At 45.1% G+C, this 16,088-nt stretch overlaps 2 protein-coding genes across 2 annotated transcripts in view; one reads left to right on the top strand and one right to left on the bottom strand.

The window, feature by feature from the left end:
- The window catches only part of spty2d1 (SPT2 chromatin protein domain containing 1), a 43,705-nt gene extending 28,629 nt beyond the window's left edge, over positions 1-15,076 (top strand). The window contains exons 5-6 of the mRNA XM_086007768.1: positions 11,660-11,737; positions 13,709-15,076. Of these exons, the coding sequence (XP_085863894.1) occupies positions 11,660-11,737; positions 13,709-13,802 (172 nt within the window). The 3' untranslated portion in view covers positions 13,803-15,076. The remainder of the gene's footprint in view (positions 1-11,659; positions 11,738-13,708) is intronic.
- LOC147106712 (uncharacterized) lies at positions 3,325-7,934 on the bottom strand. The gene is made up of 2 exons (XM_086007769.1): positions 6,276-7,934; positions 3,325-4,000 (listed from the first exon to the last, which is right to left on the bottom strand). The coding sequence occupies exons 1-2, from the start codon at positions 7,233-7,235 to the stop codon at positions 3,560-3,562; spliced, it is 1,401 nt and encodes a 466-aa protein (XP_085863895.1). The 5' UTR covers positions 7,236-7,934; the 3' UTR covers positions 3,325-3,559.
- Positions 15,077-16,088: the final 1,012 nt, after the last annotated feature.

Raw genomic sequence — 16,088 nt, 5'->3', positions numbered from 1 at the left:
CAGGTGGATAAGGTGGTAAAAAAGGCATATGGGATACTTGCCTTCATTAGCCGAGGCATTGAATATAAGAGCAAGGAGGTTATGATGGAGCTGTATAAAACACTGGTTAGGCCACAGCTGGAATACTGTGTGCAGCTCTGGTCGCCACACTACAGGAAGGATGTGATCGCGTTAGAGAGGGTGCAGAGGAGGTTCACCAGGATGTTACCAGGGCTGGAGCGCTTCAGCTATGAAGAGAGACTGGGCAGATTGGGTTTGTTTTCCTTGGAGCAGAGGAGGCTGAGGGGGGACATGATTGAGGTGTGCAAAATTATGAGGGGCATAGATAGGATGGATGCTGAGGAGCTTTTTCCCTTAGTAGAGGGGTCAATAACTAGGGGGCATAGATTCAAGGTAAAGGGCGGGAGGTTTAGAGGGGATTTGAGAGAGAACTTTTTCACCCAGAGGGTGGTTGGAGTCTGGAACTCACTGCCTGAAAGGGTTGTGGAGGCAGAAACCCTCACAACATTTAAGAAGCATTTGGATGTGCACTTGAAATGCCATAGCATACAAGGCTACGGGCCAAATGCTGGAATATGGGATTAGATTAGACAGGGCTTGATGGCCGGCGCGGACACGATGGGCCGAAGGGCCTCTATCCGTGCTGTATTACTCTATGACTCTATGACTCTGAGGGGGTGATGCACAGCCAAATATAGAGGGAAAAACAAGTCAGCCTGGAAGGCAGAGCAAATATGTAACGGCACAAGGGCGTATGGCAAGGCTGGATGGCATTCATTTTAATGCAAGGGGTCTTACGAGTAAGGCAGATGAATTGAAGGTGTTGACGAACACATGGGAGTATGATATTGTTGCTATCATAGAGACATGGTTGAGGGAGGGGCAGGACTGGCAGCTCAATATTTCGGGGTATAGAATCTTCAGGCGAGACATGGGTGTAAAAGAGGCGGGGTGTTGCAATATTTATCAAGGAGTCAATTACTGCTGTAAGGAGGGATGATATCTTAGCAGGTTCCTCTAATGAGGCCATATGGGTAGAACTTAAAAACAAAAAGGGGGCAAGCACTTTGCTGGGAGTGTACTATAGGCCCCCAAACAGTCAGGGGGAGATAGAGGAACAGCTATGTAGGCAAATCTCAGAAATGTAGAAATAATAGGGGATTTCAACTTCCCCAATATTAACTGGGATAGTCAGAGTGTGAAAGGCTTAGAGGGTGTGGTATTCTTAAAGTGCATCCAGGAGAGCTTTTTGAGCCAGCATGTAGAAAGTCCTACAAGAGAGGGGGCGGTGCTGGACCTAATTCTAGGGAATGTAGCCGGGCAAGTGGTAGAAGTGTCAGTAGGAGAGCATATTGGTGACAGTGACCATAATTCGGTGAGATTTAAGGTAGTCATGGAAAAGGACAAAGATAGACCGGAAATAAAGGTTCTAAATTGGGGGAAGGCCGATTTTAATATGATAAGGCAGAATCTGTCCAAGGTGGACTGGGATCAGCTACTTGTAGGAAAATCCACATTAGAGCAGTGTTTCAGAAAGGAAATGGAGAGAATACAACGCCAACATGTTCCCGTAAAGGTCAAGGGTGGGACCAACAACCCAGGGAACCCTGGATGTCATGGGCTATACAAGAATGGATTAGGAAAAAAAGGGAGGCTTTTGGCAGATACAAAGGACTAAACAGTGGAAGCCCTAGAGGAGTATAGAAAGTGCAGGGGGGTACTTAAAAAAGAAATTAGGAGAGCGAAGAGGGGGCATGAAAAAACACTGGCGGGCATAATAAAGGAAAATCCCAAGGTGTTTTATATAAGTATATTAAGGGCAAGAGGATAACCAGGGAAAGAGTAGGGACTAAAGTGGCAATCTGGTGTGTAGAGCCAGAAGATGTAGGTGAGGTTTTAAATGAATATTTTGCATCAGTGTTCACTATGGAGAAGGACGATGTAGGCATAGAAATTAGGCAGGTGATATACTTGAACAAATTAGTATTGAGAGGGAGGAGGTACTAGCGGTTTTAGCGGGCTTAAAAGTGGATAAATCCCCAGGCCCAGACGAGATGTGTCCCAGGCTGCTGTGTGAGGCAAGGGAGGAGATTGCAGGGGCTCTGACACAAATTTTCAGAACCTCTCTGGCCACAGGGGAGGTGCCAGAGGACTGAAGGACAGCTAACGTAGTACCATCATTCAAGAAGGGTAGTCTGGATAAACCAGGGAATTACAAGCCAGTGAGCCTAACATCAGTGGTAGGGAAATTATTGGAAAAAATTCTGAGGGACAGAATTAGTCTCCACTTGGAGATGCAAGGATTAATCAAGGATAGTCAGAATGGCTTTGTCAGGGGGAGATCATGTCTAACCAATTTGATTGAATTTTTTGAGGGGGTGACTAGGTGTGTGGATGAGGGTAGTGCAGTTGATGTAGTCTACATGGACTTCAGTAAGGCTTTTGACAAAGTCCTGCATGAGAGACTGGTCAAAAAGGTAAGAGTCCATGGGATCCAGGGCAATTTGGCACATTGGATCCAAAATTGGCTTCGTGGCAGGAGGCAGAGGGTGATGGTTGAAGGTGGTTTTTGTGACTAGAAGCCTGTGTCCAGTGGTGTACCGCAGGGATCGGTGCTGGGTCCTTTGCTGTTTGTAGTGTACATTAATGATTTCGATATTAATTCTAGGAGGTATGATCAGTAAGTTTGCAGATGACATGAAAATTGGTGGAGTGGTAAATAGCAAGGAGGGAAGCCTCAGGCTACAGGACGATATAGACGGGTTGGTCAGATGGGCAGAACAGTGGCAAATGGAATTTAACCCTGAAAAGTGTGAGGTGATGCATTTTGGGAGGACTAAGAAGGCAAGGGAATACACAATGAATGGTAGGACCCTAGGAAGGACAGAGGATCAGAAGGACCTTGGTGTGTATGTACATAGATCCCTGAAGGCAGCAGGACAGGTAGATAAGGTGGTTAAAAAGGCATATGGGATACTTGCCTTCATTAGCCGAGGCATAGAATACAAGAGCAGGGAGGTTATGATGGAGTTGTACAAAACGCTAGTTACGCCACAGCTGGAATACTATGTGCAGTTCTGGTCGCCACACTATAGGAGGGATGTGATTGCATTGAAGAGGGTGCAGAGGAGATTCACTAGGATGTTACCTGGGCTGGAGCGCTTCAGCTATGACGAGAGACTGGACAGGCTGGGGTTGTTTTCTTTAGAGCAGAGAAGGCTGAGGGGGGACCTAATTGAGGTGTACAAAATTATGAGGGGTGTAGATAGAAAGGAACTTTTCCCCTTAGTAGAGGGGTGATGTGCCTTCAATAACCACAAAACTAGAAGTTATTAACTTAAACAAGTTGGCTTTTAATCACTAAGATCAGAGCTAACATCTCAACACACCGACTGGCTCACAGGAATGAGTCATACAGGTTAGTCAGGAAAGAGGAAGTGAAACTATACACAGTGTGGGGGAGGGTAATATACATGAGTGCAAAACGAATACAGGCAAGACAAACACATTTCATTACATTCACCCCTTCTTTAGATTTAGTCCATCGGGGTGATGTTTCTTAAAAGTTGGTATAAGTGAGTCTGTCAGGAGGTTTTGCGGTTCTCAGTGATCGGCGCAAAGCCGGTTGGGGTGCCTCTAGGGGAGTGGATTCTGGTTCCTCCGCTGTCCGGGCCTCCGCAGTGTCTTCCAGGTTATCTGCAGTGTCCTCCAGGTTAAAGTTGGGTATTGATACCTCTGGGCGTCCTGTCTCTTTTTGGTGTAGGTCTTCCTCGGGTAGTCTCTCATCGTTCTCTCCGCTCCCCGAGGGAGCGAGGTCTTTTATGGAAACGGTGTCCTCTCGCCCGTCAGAGTATTCGATATAGGCGTACTGAGGGTTTGCATGGAGGAGCTGTACCTTTTCCACAAGGGGGTCCGTTTTATGGCCTCTCACGTGCTTCCGCAATAGTACTGTCCCCGGAGACGTCAGCCACGCGGGTAGAGATATGCCCGAGGTGGATTTCTGGGGGAAAACGAACATCTTTTCGTGAGGGGCAGCGTTAGTGGCTGTACATAAGAGACCTTATGGAGTGGAGCACGTCTGGGAGGACTTCCTGCCAGCGGGAGGTCAGAAGGCCTTTTGACTTTAAGGCTAACGTGACAGCCTTCCAAACAGTAGCATTCTCCCTTTCCACTTGCCCATTACCCCGGGGGTTGTAGCTAGTGGTTCTGCTAGTGGCTATCCCCTTTGAGAGCAAGAACTGGCGCAGTTCGTCACTCATAAATGACGTCCCCCTATCGCTGTGTATGTAGTTCGGCATGCCAAACATGCAGAATAGATTAGAGACACTTGATGACCGTGGCACTGGTCATGTCTGGGCAGGGAATGGCGAAGGGGAAGCGGGAATATTCATCGATGATATTGAGGAAGTATACGTTACGGTCGGCAGAGGGAAGGGGTCCCTTGAAGTCCAGACTTGGGCGCTCGAATGGCCGTGTGGCTTTGATAAGGTGTGCACGGTCAGGCCTGTAGAAACGAGGCTTGCATTCCGCACAGATGCGGCAGGCTCTGGTCATTGCCCTGACCTCCTCGATGGAGTGGGGCAGATTGCGGGACTTTATAAAATGGTAGAGTCGGGTGACCCCTGGGTGACAGAGGTCGTTGTGGAGACCCTGTAATTTGTCCGTATGAATGCTGGCACACATTCCCCACGATAGGGCGTCTGGGGGTTCATTAAGGGCTCCCGGCCTGTACATAATATCATAGTCGAATGTGGATAGTTCGATCCTCCACCTGAGTATTTTGTCATTCTTGATTTTCCCCCTTTGTTATTAAACATGAAAGCCACCGACCGCTGGTCGGTGAGCAGGGTGAAACGTTTGCCGGCTAGGTAGTGTCTCCAGTGCCGCACTGCCTCCACTATAGCCTGTGCCTCCTTCTCGACAGAAGAGTGCCTGATTTCAGGTCCCTGAAGGGTTCGGGAGAAGGCCACAGGTCTCCCAGCCTGATTGAGGGTCGCAGCTAAGGCAAAGTCTGACGCATCGCTTTCGACTTGAAAGGGAATGCTTTCGTCCACTGCACACAGTGTAGCCCTTTCAATGTCCTGTTTGATCCTGGTGAAAACCTCCCGAGCTTCAGCTGATAGTGGGAAGGACGTTGATTTTAATGAGGGATTGGGCACCCATTGGGCATAATACGAAAAAAATCCCAGGCACCTTTTTAAAGCTTTGGGATTGTGTGGCAGGGGCAGTTCCTTTTTTAGGGGGCGTAATCGGTCAGGGTCCGGTCCAATTACCCCATCTTCCACCACACAGCTGAGGATACAGAGACGGGTTGTGTTGAAGACACATTTGTCTTCGTTGTAGGTTAGATTCAGCTTTAGGGCAGTTTTTAAAAATTTCGCAAGATTTAGATCGTGGTCTTGCTGGTTGTGCCCGCAGATAGTGACATTGTCCAGATAGGGGTAGGTAGCTTGTAGTTTATTCTCGTCAACCATGCGGTCCATCTCACGTTGGAAGACAGAGACCCCATTTGTTACCCCGAAGGGCACTCTGAGAAAATGGTAGAGGCGTCCGTTCGCCTCAAAGGCGGTGTATGGGCGGTCCTCCGTTCTAATGGGGAGCTGGTGATATGCGGATTTGAGGTCGATAGTCGAGAAGACTCGGTATTGCGCAATCTGGTTGACCATTTCTGATATGCGGGGTAAAGGGTAGGCGTCCAGCTGGGTATAAATATTAACAGTCTGGCTGTAGTCAATTACCATCCGTTTCTTTTCGCTATTTTTAACTATGACTACTTGGGCACGCCACGGACTGGTACTGCATTCAATAATGCCTTCCCGCAGGAGTCTGTCCACTTCCGCCTTGATAAAGTGTCTCTCTTCCAGCCTGTACCGTCTACTTTTGGTCGCTATGGGCCTACAGTTCGGAGCGAGATTAGCGAATAAAGAGGGCGGGCTGATTTTTAAGGTTGATAGGCCACAGACTGAGAGTGGCGGCTGGGACCCGCCATATGCTAGCGTGACACTTTCGTGGTGGCACTGGAAGTCCAGGCCCAAGATTACATTAACACCGAGTTCTGGCATCCCGAGGAGTTTAAAATCCTTGTAGTCCGTGCCTTTTACAGTCAGTGTTACCACACAGTAGCCCAAAATGTCCGAAGTGTGGGGCTTAGCAGCCATAGCAATTCTGCTCCGTGTAGGGGTTACCGTTAATGAGTGCTGCCGTACCAGGCTAGGGTGGATAAAACTCTCGGTACTCCCACAGTCAATTAAACATTTCGTTAAATTCCCGTTTACCTGTATGTCCATCATGGATTTTGTCAACGGGTGTGGCCTGGATTGATCCACCGTGATCGAAGCCACTGTTGGGCCCTGGGCAGCTGTTGAGTCGGGAAAAGATGGCGGATCCCAAGATGGCGGCCCGCACGGCGCGCACGAGGCGGTGACGGAGTTGGAAATCGGATTCCCCCTGCAGACTTTGCTAAAGTGCCCCTTCTTCTTACATTTGAAGCATGTAGCGTCCTTCGCTGGGCACCGTTGTCTGGGGTGCTTGGCCTGGCCGCAGAAGTAGCATTTCGGGCCTCGAGACATTGCCGCTGTATTAGGACTCCTGGGTGAACTTCTGTGTGGGGACTCCGGCGGTGTAGAGCTGGTCTGAGACCTGGATGGGGAAGATGGCTGATTCCAAGATGGCGGCGCGCACGAGGCGGTGAGGGCCGCATGGCCGGAAGAATAAGAGTCAGAGTTTTTCTGGGCCACGTCCAGCGATCGCGCAGTGGCCACTGCCTTTTTTAAGTCCAGGACCTCCTTCTCCAGCAGTCTCTGCCGGATATAATTCGATTTGAGGCCCGTGATGAAGGAATCGCGGACCAATTCGTCAGAGTACACGTTGGCCGTCAGGGCCTTGCAGTTACAGTCCCAGACCAAGTCCTTTAGGCCCTGTAAGAAATCGTCCATTGATTCCTCAGGTCGCTGCCTGCGTGTAGCCAGCAGATGTCTGGCGTACACTTCGTTTACTGGCCTCTGGTATTGGGCCTTCAGGATAGTGATGGCCTCCGTGTAAGAGGTGGCGTCCCGGATGAACGAATAAATCCGATGACTAACGCGAGTAGTCAGTAGACTCAGTTTATCTACCTCGCTAGCGGATGAGGCCCTCGCGAAGAGTTCGAAGCATTTGAGCCAGTGTCCAAATTGATTTGATGCTTCAGCAGAATGTGGATCCAAGTCCAGACGCTCTGGTTTTAGGAGTCGATCCATCCTAGTATTCTTTAGTGATTAAAATTGATGTGCCTTCAATAACCACAAAACTAGAAGTTATTAACTTAAACAAGTTGGCTTTTAATCACTAAGATCAGAGCTAACATCTCAACACACCGACTGGCTCACAGGAATGAGTCATACAGGTTAGTCAGGAAAGAGGAAGTGAAACTATACACAGTGTGGGGGAGGGTAATATACATGAGTGCAAAACGAATACAGGCAAGACAAACACATTTCATTACAAGGGGTCAATAACCAGGAGGCATAGTTTCAAGGTAAAGGGCAGGAGGTTTAGAGGGGATTTGAGGAAAATCTTTTTCACCCAGAGGGTGGTTGGAATCTGGAACTCACTGCCTGAAAGGGTGGTAGAGGCAGGAACCCTCAACATTCAAGAAGCATTTAGATGAGCACTTGAAACGCCATAGCATACAAGGCTACAGCCCAAGTGCTGGAAAATGGGATTAGAATAGACAGGGCTTGATGGCCGGCGCAGACATAATGGGCCGAAGGGCCTCTTTCTGTGCTGTATAACTCTGACTGTGCTGCGGATATGTGGTCGGAAGCTCATTTCCAGGTCAAATATGACACTAAGGTTGCGAACAGTGTGGTTCAGCTTCAGACAGATGTTAAGGAGAGGGATGGAGTCAGTGGCTAGGGGACGGAGTTTGTGGCAGGGACCAAAACCAATGGCTTCGGTCTTCCCAATATTTAATTGGAGAGAATTTTTGTTCATCCAGGACTATATGTCGGACAAGCAGTCTGACAATTTAGCCACCGTGGAAGGGTCGAGAGAAGAGGTAGAGGTCGAGCTGGGTGTCGTCAACAAGGGGGTATAACCTTAAAATTAGAAATAACTTCAGGGGTAATGTCAGGAAGCACATCTTTACACAAAGGATAGTTAATCTGCAGCTCTTCCCCAAAAAGCTGTTGAGGCTAGCTCAATTGAAAATTTCAAACCTGAGGTTGATTGGTTTTTGTTAGGTAAGGGTATTAAGGAATATGGAACCAAAGCAGGTGAATGGAGTTGAGATGCAGATCAGCCCTGATCTAATTGAATGGTGGAAAAGACTCGAGGGGCTAATTAGCCTACTCTTGTTCCTATGTTCTTATATTCTGGTAGGTAAAGACCTGCATGCTATAACGCTAACCCTTCCAGACCAAAAGGTTGCATGTTTAGCTCTTGATTTGCGTGGAGTTATCTGATCTCGACATGGCAACAGTTAAAATGCTACAATTGGCCTTAGTGCTCCTGGGCTAGTGAAATGGAAAAATTAGTCATGGTTTCCTCTCCTGATTGCTGCTGTTCTATGACTCCTGCTGGGAAGTGTATCTGGATGTCAGCTGACAGGATTAGGCATAATGCTGATGCCCTTGACAATTGATTAACATGCCAATACTCAGGCTCCCGCATGAAAAATGGACACCTGGTTGAGATGCTGTCGAGCTGGAAATGCTATGGAATTGTACTCTGAGACAAAGCCTTCAGGAGTGGAGAGAAGAAAACTAGAATAAAACTAAATTGTCTAATATAATCTGACCGAATGTGTGGTGGTTCAGAAAGCACGTGCTGATGAAACAGCTGAGCCTTATTCCCTTTTCTGAAGCAGCGCAATTATTGTGGTTTTTGGAAGGAGGAAATCAGTAAGTATTTTTATTCTGCAGAGTTGGGTCTCTAGTTCCTTGTTTTACCTCTGGTTTTGGTGCTAGTATAAGCAAAATTGTGACATGACCATTTCCTTAATGCTTGTAGTGTAGCAAACTCCTAGTACTTTATGAAAACATAAGGATTTTGTCTTTCTAAATGCAGTTTTTTTTAATGTAATGTGTTGGTACTAAATTATGCACTGAGTTAGCAAACTGTTCCTTTTCAAGTCATGCAGACTAATGAGATGAAAGTTGTCTTTCTGGTGATGTAAGCTCATACCTGAAATGACTGGTGCAGTCTCAATCTAGTCCCGAGTGGGTAAGGATCCATTGCTGAAAACTGCCCACATTTGGCACAGATTGATATATTTGAGAGGCTATACAGGTGGCTGCTGTCCGAATAATAACATTTACAGTTTTGAGACATTTTTGAATAATTTTTGGTCCTGGAGTATTCTATTAAATGTTTATAAAAATAAAGATATACTTTTTTTCTTTCACAATGCAACATCTGGGACCTTGACTGGCTATAAACAAGCTGTTTAACATAAACTATGCAAAAGACTAGAGGACCCGAGTGCAAAATTAGTGAGTGCTGGAAATTAGATAGCTTCCCCTCAATAATAGTAATTAGGACACTGGTCCTGCATGGAATGACTCTGGCAGGATAAGAGCCCACTGCACAAAACTCTGACACACTCCAGAGAGCTGGGCAACCACAATGCATACTGAATCAGGGTTGTCACTAAAATGTTGGTACAGTGTCATGGAAGTCACTACCAGGCTTAGCAATAACTTGTCTTAATCCCATTCTGTTTTTCATTTTCATTTTCGTTTCCCATGAAACACTCTTCCTCTACAGGTTGAGTGTCAATTTCATACTAATGGCCACAGTGCTTACTCTTACTGGCCACTGAAACGGGAGTGGCTTATAATTTAGTGATTATACAGTAAAATGGTTTCAGTCTGGCTGAGCAGTATGGGTAAGCTGTGCCTTTTTCTGAGCTCTAATGGAACACTGCACCACTGCTGTGATATTGACTGTCTAGCCCAATATACTTAATGAACCTAATGAGTGGTAAAGGTGAAACACCACACCCCAAGCAGGATGTTCAATGGTAGCCTTTTAACACAAGCAGTCCTGTTTCAGATTTACTGGTGGTCAGTGGGATGGAATAATAATTTACTATAAAATTTGATGTAGTTTTATAGATGATCTAATAAGACATTGTTTAGTAGGAAGAAAGACAGAAGCACAAGAACAGACATTATTCAATTTTTATTCAGCTGATTTAATAGCAGGCACGTATAATCGATTTTTTGTATCTTACTGGTTACGTGAATTCATTTATACTTTAGCGAGAGGCAAAAATGTGATGTAAAAGCATCTGGGTGGTGTAAGAGGTTAAATAATGACCTATCATCTTTACAACCTGGCTTCAAATCCATAGAATGAAAATCTGCTCATTGGCTGTAAAGACTCTTGTGTGAAATGGGTCGGACAATCTCAAACCCAGTTCCCAGTGAGTGTTGGCACACAGCATAAAAAGTTTTTTTTTTTTAATTCTTTGATGGGATGTGGGCGTCGCTGGCTAGGCCTGCATTTAGTGCCCATCCCTAATTGCCCTTGAGAAGATGGTGGTGAGCCGCCTTCTTGAACCGCTGCAGTCCATATGGTGTAGGTACACCCACAATGCTGTTAGGAAGGGAGTTCCAGGATTTTGGCCCAGCGACAGTGAAGGAACGGCGATACAGGTCCAAGTCAGGATGGTGTGTGGCTTGGAGGGGAACTTGTAGGTGGTGATGTTCACATGCGTCAGCTGCCCTTGTCCTTCTAAGTGGTAGAGGTCGTGGGTTTGGAAGGTGCTGTTGAAGGAGCTTTGGCGAGTTGCTGCAGTGCATCTTGTAGATGGTACACACTGCAGCCACAGTGCGCCAGTGGTGGAGGGAGTGAATGTTGAAGGTGGTGGATGGAGTGCCAATCAAGCGGGCTGCTTTATCCTGAATGGTGTCGAGCTTCTTGTGTTGTTGGAGCTGCACTCATCCAGGCAAGTGGAGAGTATTCCATCACACTCCTGACTGCCTTGTCGATGGTGGAAAGGCTTTGGGGAGTCAGGAGGTGAGACACTCGCCGCAGAATTCCCAGCCTCTGGCCTGCTCTTGTAGCCACAGTATTTATATGACTGGTCCAATTCAGTTTCTGATCAATGGTAACCCCCCAGGATGTTGATAGTGGGGGATTCAGCGATGGTAATGCCATTGAATATCAAGGGGAGATGGTTAGAGTCTCGCTTGTTGAAGATGGTCATTGCCTGGCACTTGCGTGGTGCGAATGTTACTTGCCACTTGTCAGCCCAAGTCTGAATGTTGTCCAGGTCTTGCTGCATATGGACACGGACTGTGTCAGTATCTGACGAGTCTCGAATGGTGCTGAACAGTGTGCAATCATCAGCGAACATCCCCACTTCTGACCTTATGATGGAGCATAAAAAGTACCCCTAAAACTGGCAATAATTGGCAATCTCTCACAGAAGCCCCAGGATAGCTCAGTAGAGGGATGAGGCACATTGTCAGGGTAGGTAAGAGAGAGCTTTAGTGAGCATCTAATTGAACTGTACCTGACATGGGAGTGCTTGGGGGAAAAAAAACCTAAAGATCATGATACTGATAGTATAAAGACACCCATACATAGCCATATTCCACAGCTCAGGGATTGAAAAGTACTTCTGTTGAAGTGGGTCCCTGTGAGATTGTTGAGCACTGTTTTTGTGTTACAGATACAGAGATGAAAGTGACTATGCTCTGCGATACATGGAGAGTAGCTGGAAAGAACAGCAGAAGGAAGAAGCCAAAAGGTAAAATTCCGTGCTGGGTCACCTCTAGATCTTATTTGGAACTTGGGCTGAAAGTGATTTTACATGTTTGAAAAATAGTGCATGTGTGTGTAATTTGCAAGTTTCTAAGCCTTCAAGTAGTGTATCATCACTAGTGATATAAACTGCTTACAAATAGGGATCACCATGTACTCATGCATTTCACAGTATATTTTGCAACTGAATTGTGGCAGTGAGATGGAGTACTTTTATGTCTTGGCAATTTTCTCCTTTCCCCTTGAGACAGTGACTTCTTGTTAGATCAAACCTCCATGGGTACTGGTTGCCCTTTGGTAGCTTACTCAAGTAGCCATTGTTCATGTGTAAGGCTTTGATTATTTGCCAGAAAGAAGGCCAATGTCCCCCACACTTGCAGATGTCTGGTTAGCAGTTGGAACCATTGCTAATTTGTCCCTTCCTAATCCCGAGGCTCACTATAGCATCTCCACTGCCACCCTAGCTGGCATCCGCTAATTCAGCACCGAGCTTGGGAGGAAACTGGTCTGTTTGGCTACGTGCTACACTAGGTGCTGCATTTATTCACTAGATTCTTAGGGAATCCTGAAGTATCCATTTTTACGTTGTGTGTAAGAAATGAGTTTACAAGGATGTCTGGCCCAAATGTAATACTTGCTTATCATCCTTAATTAGGTTTCTTAAAAGCATTTTTTTAAATCTGGGTGCATCAATCCCTTTATTGTCTTATAGTTTCCTGTTGGTTATACCACGTGGTCAAGTGGGTTGCTGGGAAGCCTATTCTCAGGCTTCTGCCAATGCTTCTCGTGCCAGCCAAGTAGAGGCACACAGCAGCATCTTGGGGAATGATCCCTCCCCTTTCTGTGAGGGGGAGGAGATTACATCCCTGCTTGGTGCTTGCCCCATGGCGTGGCAGAGATCTACAATCCAGTAATCTGGGATATCAACCCAGCATCATGGTGCCAAGCACTGGTACTTTTAAGATACTGCAACAAAATATGAAAACTGAATTTTAATTTTTAAGAATGAACAAACTTGCACTTATACAGCACCCCTCATGCTTCACAGCTAGTGAATTATTTTGAAGTGTTATCACTGTTATGTAGAGAAGCACCAGCCAATTTGCACACACCAAGGCCTCAAACAACAATGGAATAAATGAGCAGTTAATTTGTTTTGGTGGTTTTGGTTGAGGAGTAAACCAAGACCTGAGAATTGCCTTACTCTTCGAATAGCATCATGGGATCTTGGTTTAAAATCTCATCCGAAAGACAGCACCTCTGACAATGCAGCACTCCCTCAGTGCTGCTCTGTACTGTCATAGAATCTTATAGCACGGAAAGAGTCCATTCAGCCCACCGTGCCTGTGCCAACTCTTAGAGCTATCCAAGTAGCCCCATTCCCCTGTTCTTTCCCCATAGCCCTGCAAATGTTTTTCAAGTATTTATCCAATTCCCCCTTGAAAGTCACTGCTTCCACCACCCTTTCAGGCAGTGCATTCCAGATCATCATAACTTGCCAAATTATGTGCTTGAATCCTGCAGTGATGCTTGAACCCACAACCTCCTGATTCATAAGAGTGCTACCACTGAACTCTGGTCACACTCACATTTTGTTTAGGCTTCATATTACAACACAAATTGCTGTCTTGTAAGGAGGTCCTATTATGAGAGTAGGCTGTACAACAGAGAACCTGATGAGGGTGATGTGTAACCTCATTATAAGAGGTTTATTGTGAGGATGGGTATCTGAAGAAACTGCTTTCTCAATATTGGCAACTTGTTTTAATGTTGTACCATTTGAGATTCAAGAGTTGAAAACTGGTGCACTAAGCTGTCTGCTCATTGTCTTTGCCCTTAAACCTGGGCATGTTGGAGGACCTGGAAGGTGGTAGCAGGAGACAGAAGAGCTTTGAAGAAAGAAGCAAGAGTGCTGTGTGTCACTTTATATAACTTGACCCCTTTTTCTCTCATGCAGCTTGCAGCTGGGTATATTGGAGGATGCAGAAGAGCTGAGAAAAGAGGAGGAAGAACAAAAAAGGAAGATGAAAACTAAGAGACCGCAGCTTTAGTTCATTGAAGACATCGCAACAAACTTATTTATTATATTTATATAAAACAATCTGGTTATTTACAAAAAGTAATATGCACTAAAGTAAGGAATTTACTTTGTAAACTGTGGCACTCAGTAGGCTGAGTGACCAATTCAGTAGAAGATGTAAATTAGCATTGAAATAAGCTGTGCTGATAATGGGAGTAATTTTACATAACTGTATGGTGCATCGCCAAATCTTTATTTTTCTGTCCCTTGTTCTGATGTGTTAGACAAGATGACACAACAGTGAATTTGTTCTTTCATTTTATATATGCCATAAATTTTAATTGTGGAGCCAAGGACCTTGATTGCTCCAACATATTGATGTGTGTACTGTTGATGGTTTTCACTTTGCAGGTTTAAGGGCAAAACCCTTGCATGTCTTAAAATGCACCAATTAACATTCAACTTTCTACTGGCTGTCTCTGGATGATGTAAAATTTGTTCTTTTTCCTTTTTTTTTGAGGGGCTGGGTGATGCAGTGTGTTAGACATTGCCTTTTTATCTCTGGTCTCTGGGTTCAAATCCAACCCAGGCTCATGGGACAAATGTCTCCTCTGTCTGGCTGCAAGAGTCCTATGTGAAATTAGTTTAAGCTCCTTCAGTCCATGGGCTTACAGTACAAAACTGTTTCCGATTTTGTTAAATTTGCCGTTGCACTCAGTGAGACCCCAAAATGCCTGATCTGGGAAGTGAAAAAATGTCAAAAGAGCACAAGACCATTCAGCCCATTGAAGCTCATCACTCTAGTAGCCTGACTCTCCCATTTATAATCCCAAACAATCACATTTTTGAAGAAGGAAATTGTTCCTAATTATTTTAAACTTAATTTTCACCAACTTAATTTATGTCCTCCGGTCCTACTCCCCTAGCTTTGTGCAGTAGGGCTGCTCTCCTGAGGTTGAGGCAGAAGACCCATTGTTGCAGTGGTATAGAGAGCTTTGCTGTGTACCTAACTGTGCCATACCTCCCCAGGAGTGCTTGATGCTGACAATGGGTGCCTAAAATGGAAAGCATTTCCCCATCACCTTGATGAGCACAATACTTTTTAAACCAAATAGGTCAATGATGTCTGATGTGCAATGTGTTCAAACCTACATCTAGGTGTGCTAGTGAAAAGGTTAAAGATCACAGTTTAAAAAATACTGTTATAATGAAATACATTTTGTAAGTTTTTTGATGAGAAAAATGCAAGTACAGATGCATTAAATATAATTGATATTCTGTACAATAAATTTTTATTACATAGTTTGTCATATCATCTTGTAATAATGCTTCTTTTACAGTGTTTACATTAAGTGCAGCTCAACGTGGCAATTCAGGTAGTCCAAAAAAGTCTTCTCTCGTATATGTTTAAAAGACTGATGCTAAATAGATAGTATTAGGGTTATTACATCATTTACGTGGTAAGTAAGTTGAGATATTAGCAATTCCCCCTTTCCCCCCCCCCCCCCCCAACTAAGCTGCATCATTCACTCATGGTTCATCTTGAGTTGGTTTTTCTGTATTTAATGGTATTAGGTGGATGTTTTTTCCAGTTGTATCTGAATTCCACTTGATGTTGGCAAATTAGTGACGATGTGTTATTGTATCGCAACATGCTGATCTAGTGGAATATGACACATCACATTTTAGAAATATTTATTTGAATGACAGTGGCCAAGCTTTCTATCGCTGTGGGCTAGATGTGGAACATTGGTATAACAATACTATTCTCATTGGAAGAGGAGGCAAGGTTGTAAACTCCCTCAGTAACGGATTAGCACAGTGAGCAAAATAATGCAGCTCAAAAAAAATAAAATTGGGAAAGAGAAGAATGGATATCCTCCACATTCAACGTATTTATGTCTGGTATTTTCTTAGGGCAACACAAGAAAATGGGATAGGCAGATCATTGTAAAATGGATATTCCCAACACTCAGCAAGTAAATAAAGTTGCTATAAAGTTAGCTTATTTCCCAAGCCAACTTTCACTCTCTGCACCCCCCCCCTCCCCCGCCTTGCAGATGAAAGGGTGGTAGGGGAAGAAAGAGGAATGGTAAATTTGTGTTTAAAAGATTGCCTTGAGTTAAGGTTCTGTGAGCAATAATGAACAGCATGATATCCTGGGACACCCTGTTTGATAGGGTCATGGTGCCACTATAGAACCTATCCTTTAATGAAATGTCTAAATATGACATACACATGGTTTCAGCAACACCAAGGATCCAATGCAAGTTGCTGTCATAGGGCAAAGATTAGTCCTGGATCAGAGCCTTTGTTT

Source organism: Somniosus microcephalus, chromosome 15 (genome assembly GCF_052327205.1).
Source record: "Somniosus microcephalus isolate GS21.2 chromosome 15, FLI_Smic_1.0, whole genome shotgun sequence".
In the NCBI taxonomy this organism is placed as follows: domain Eukaryota; kingdom Metazoa; phylum Chordata; class Chondrichthyes; order Squaliformes; family Somniosidae; genus Somniosus; species Somniosus microcephalus.
The sequence above is the reverse complement of the archived record's forward strand: the minus strand, read 5'-3'. Positions and strand labels throughout refer to the sequence as shown.

Bases quoted from the DNA above. Each gene is read 5' to 3' on its own strand.
- LOC147106712 (XM_086007769.1), bottom strand. From the start codon at position 7,235: ATGGATCGACTCCTAAAACCAGAGCGTCTGGACTTGGATCCACATTCT. The intron at 4,001-6,275 runs GTAAACGGGAAT...GTTTTCCCCCAG, and splicing joins AATCCATGATGGACATACAG to AAATCCACCTCGGGCATATC.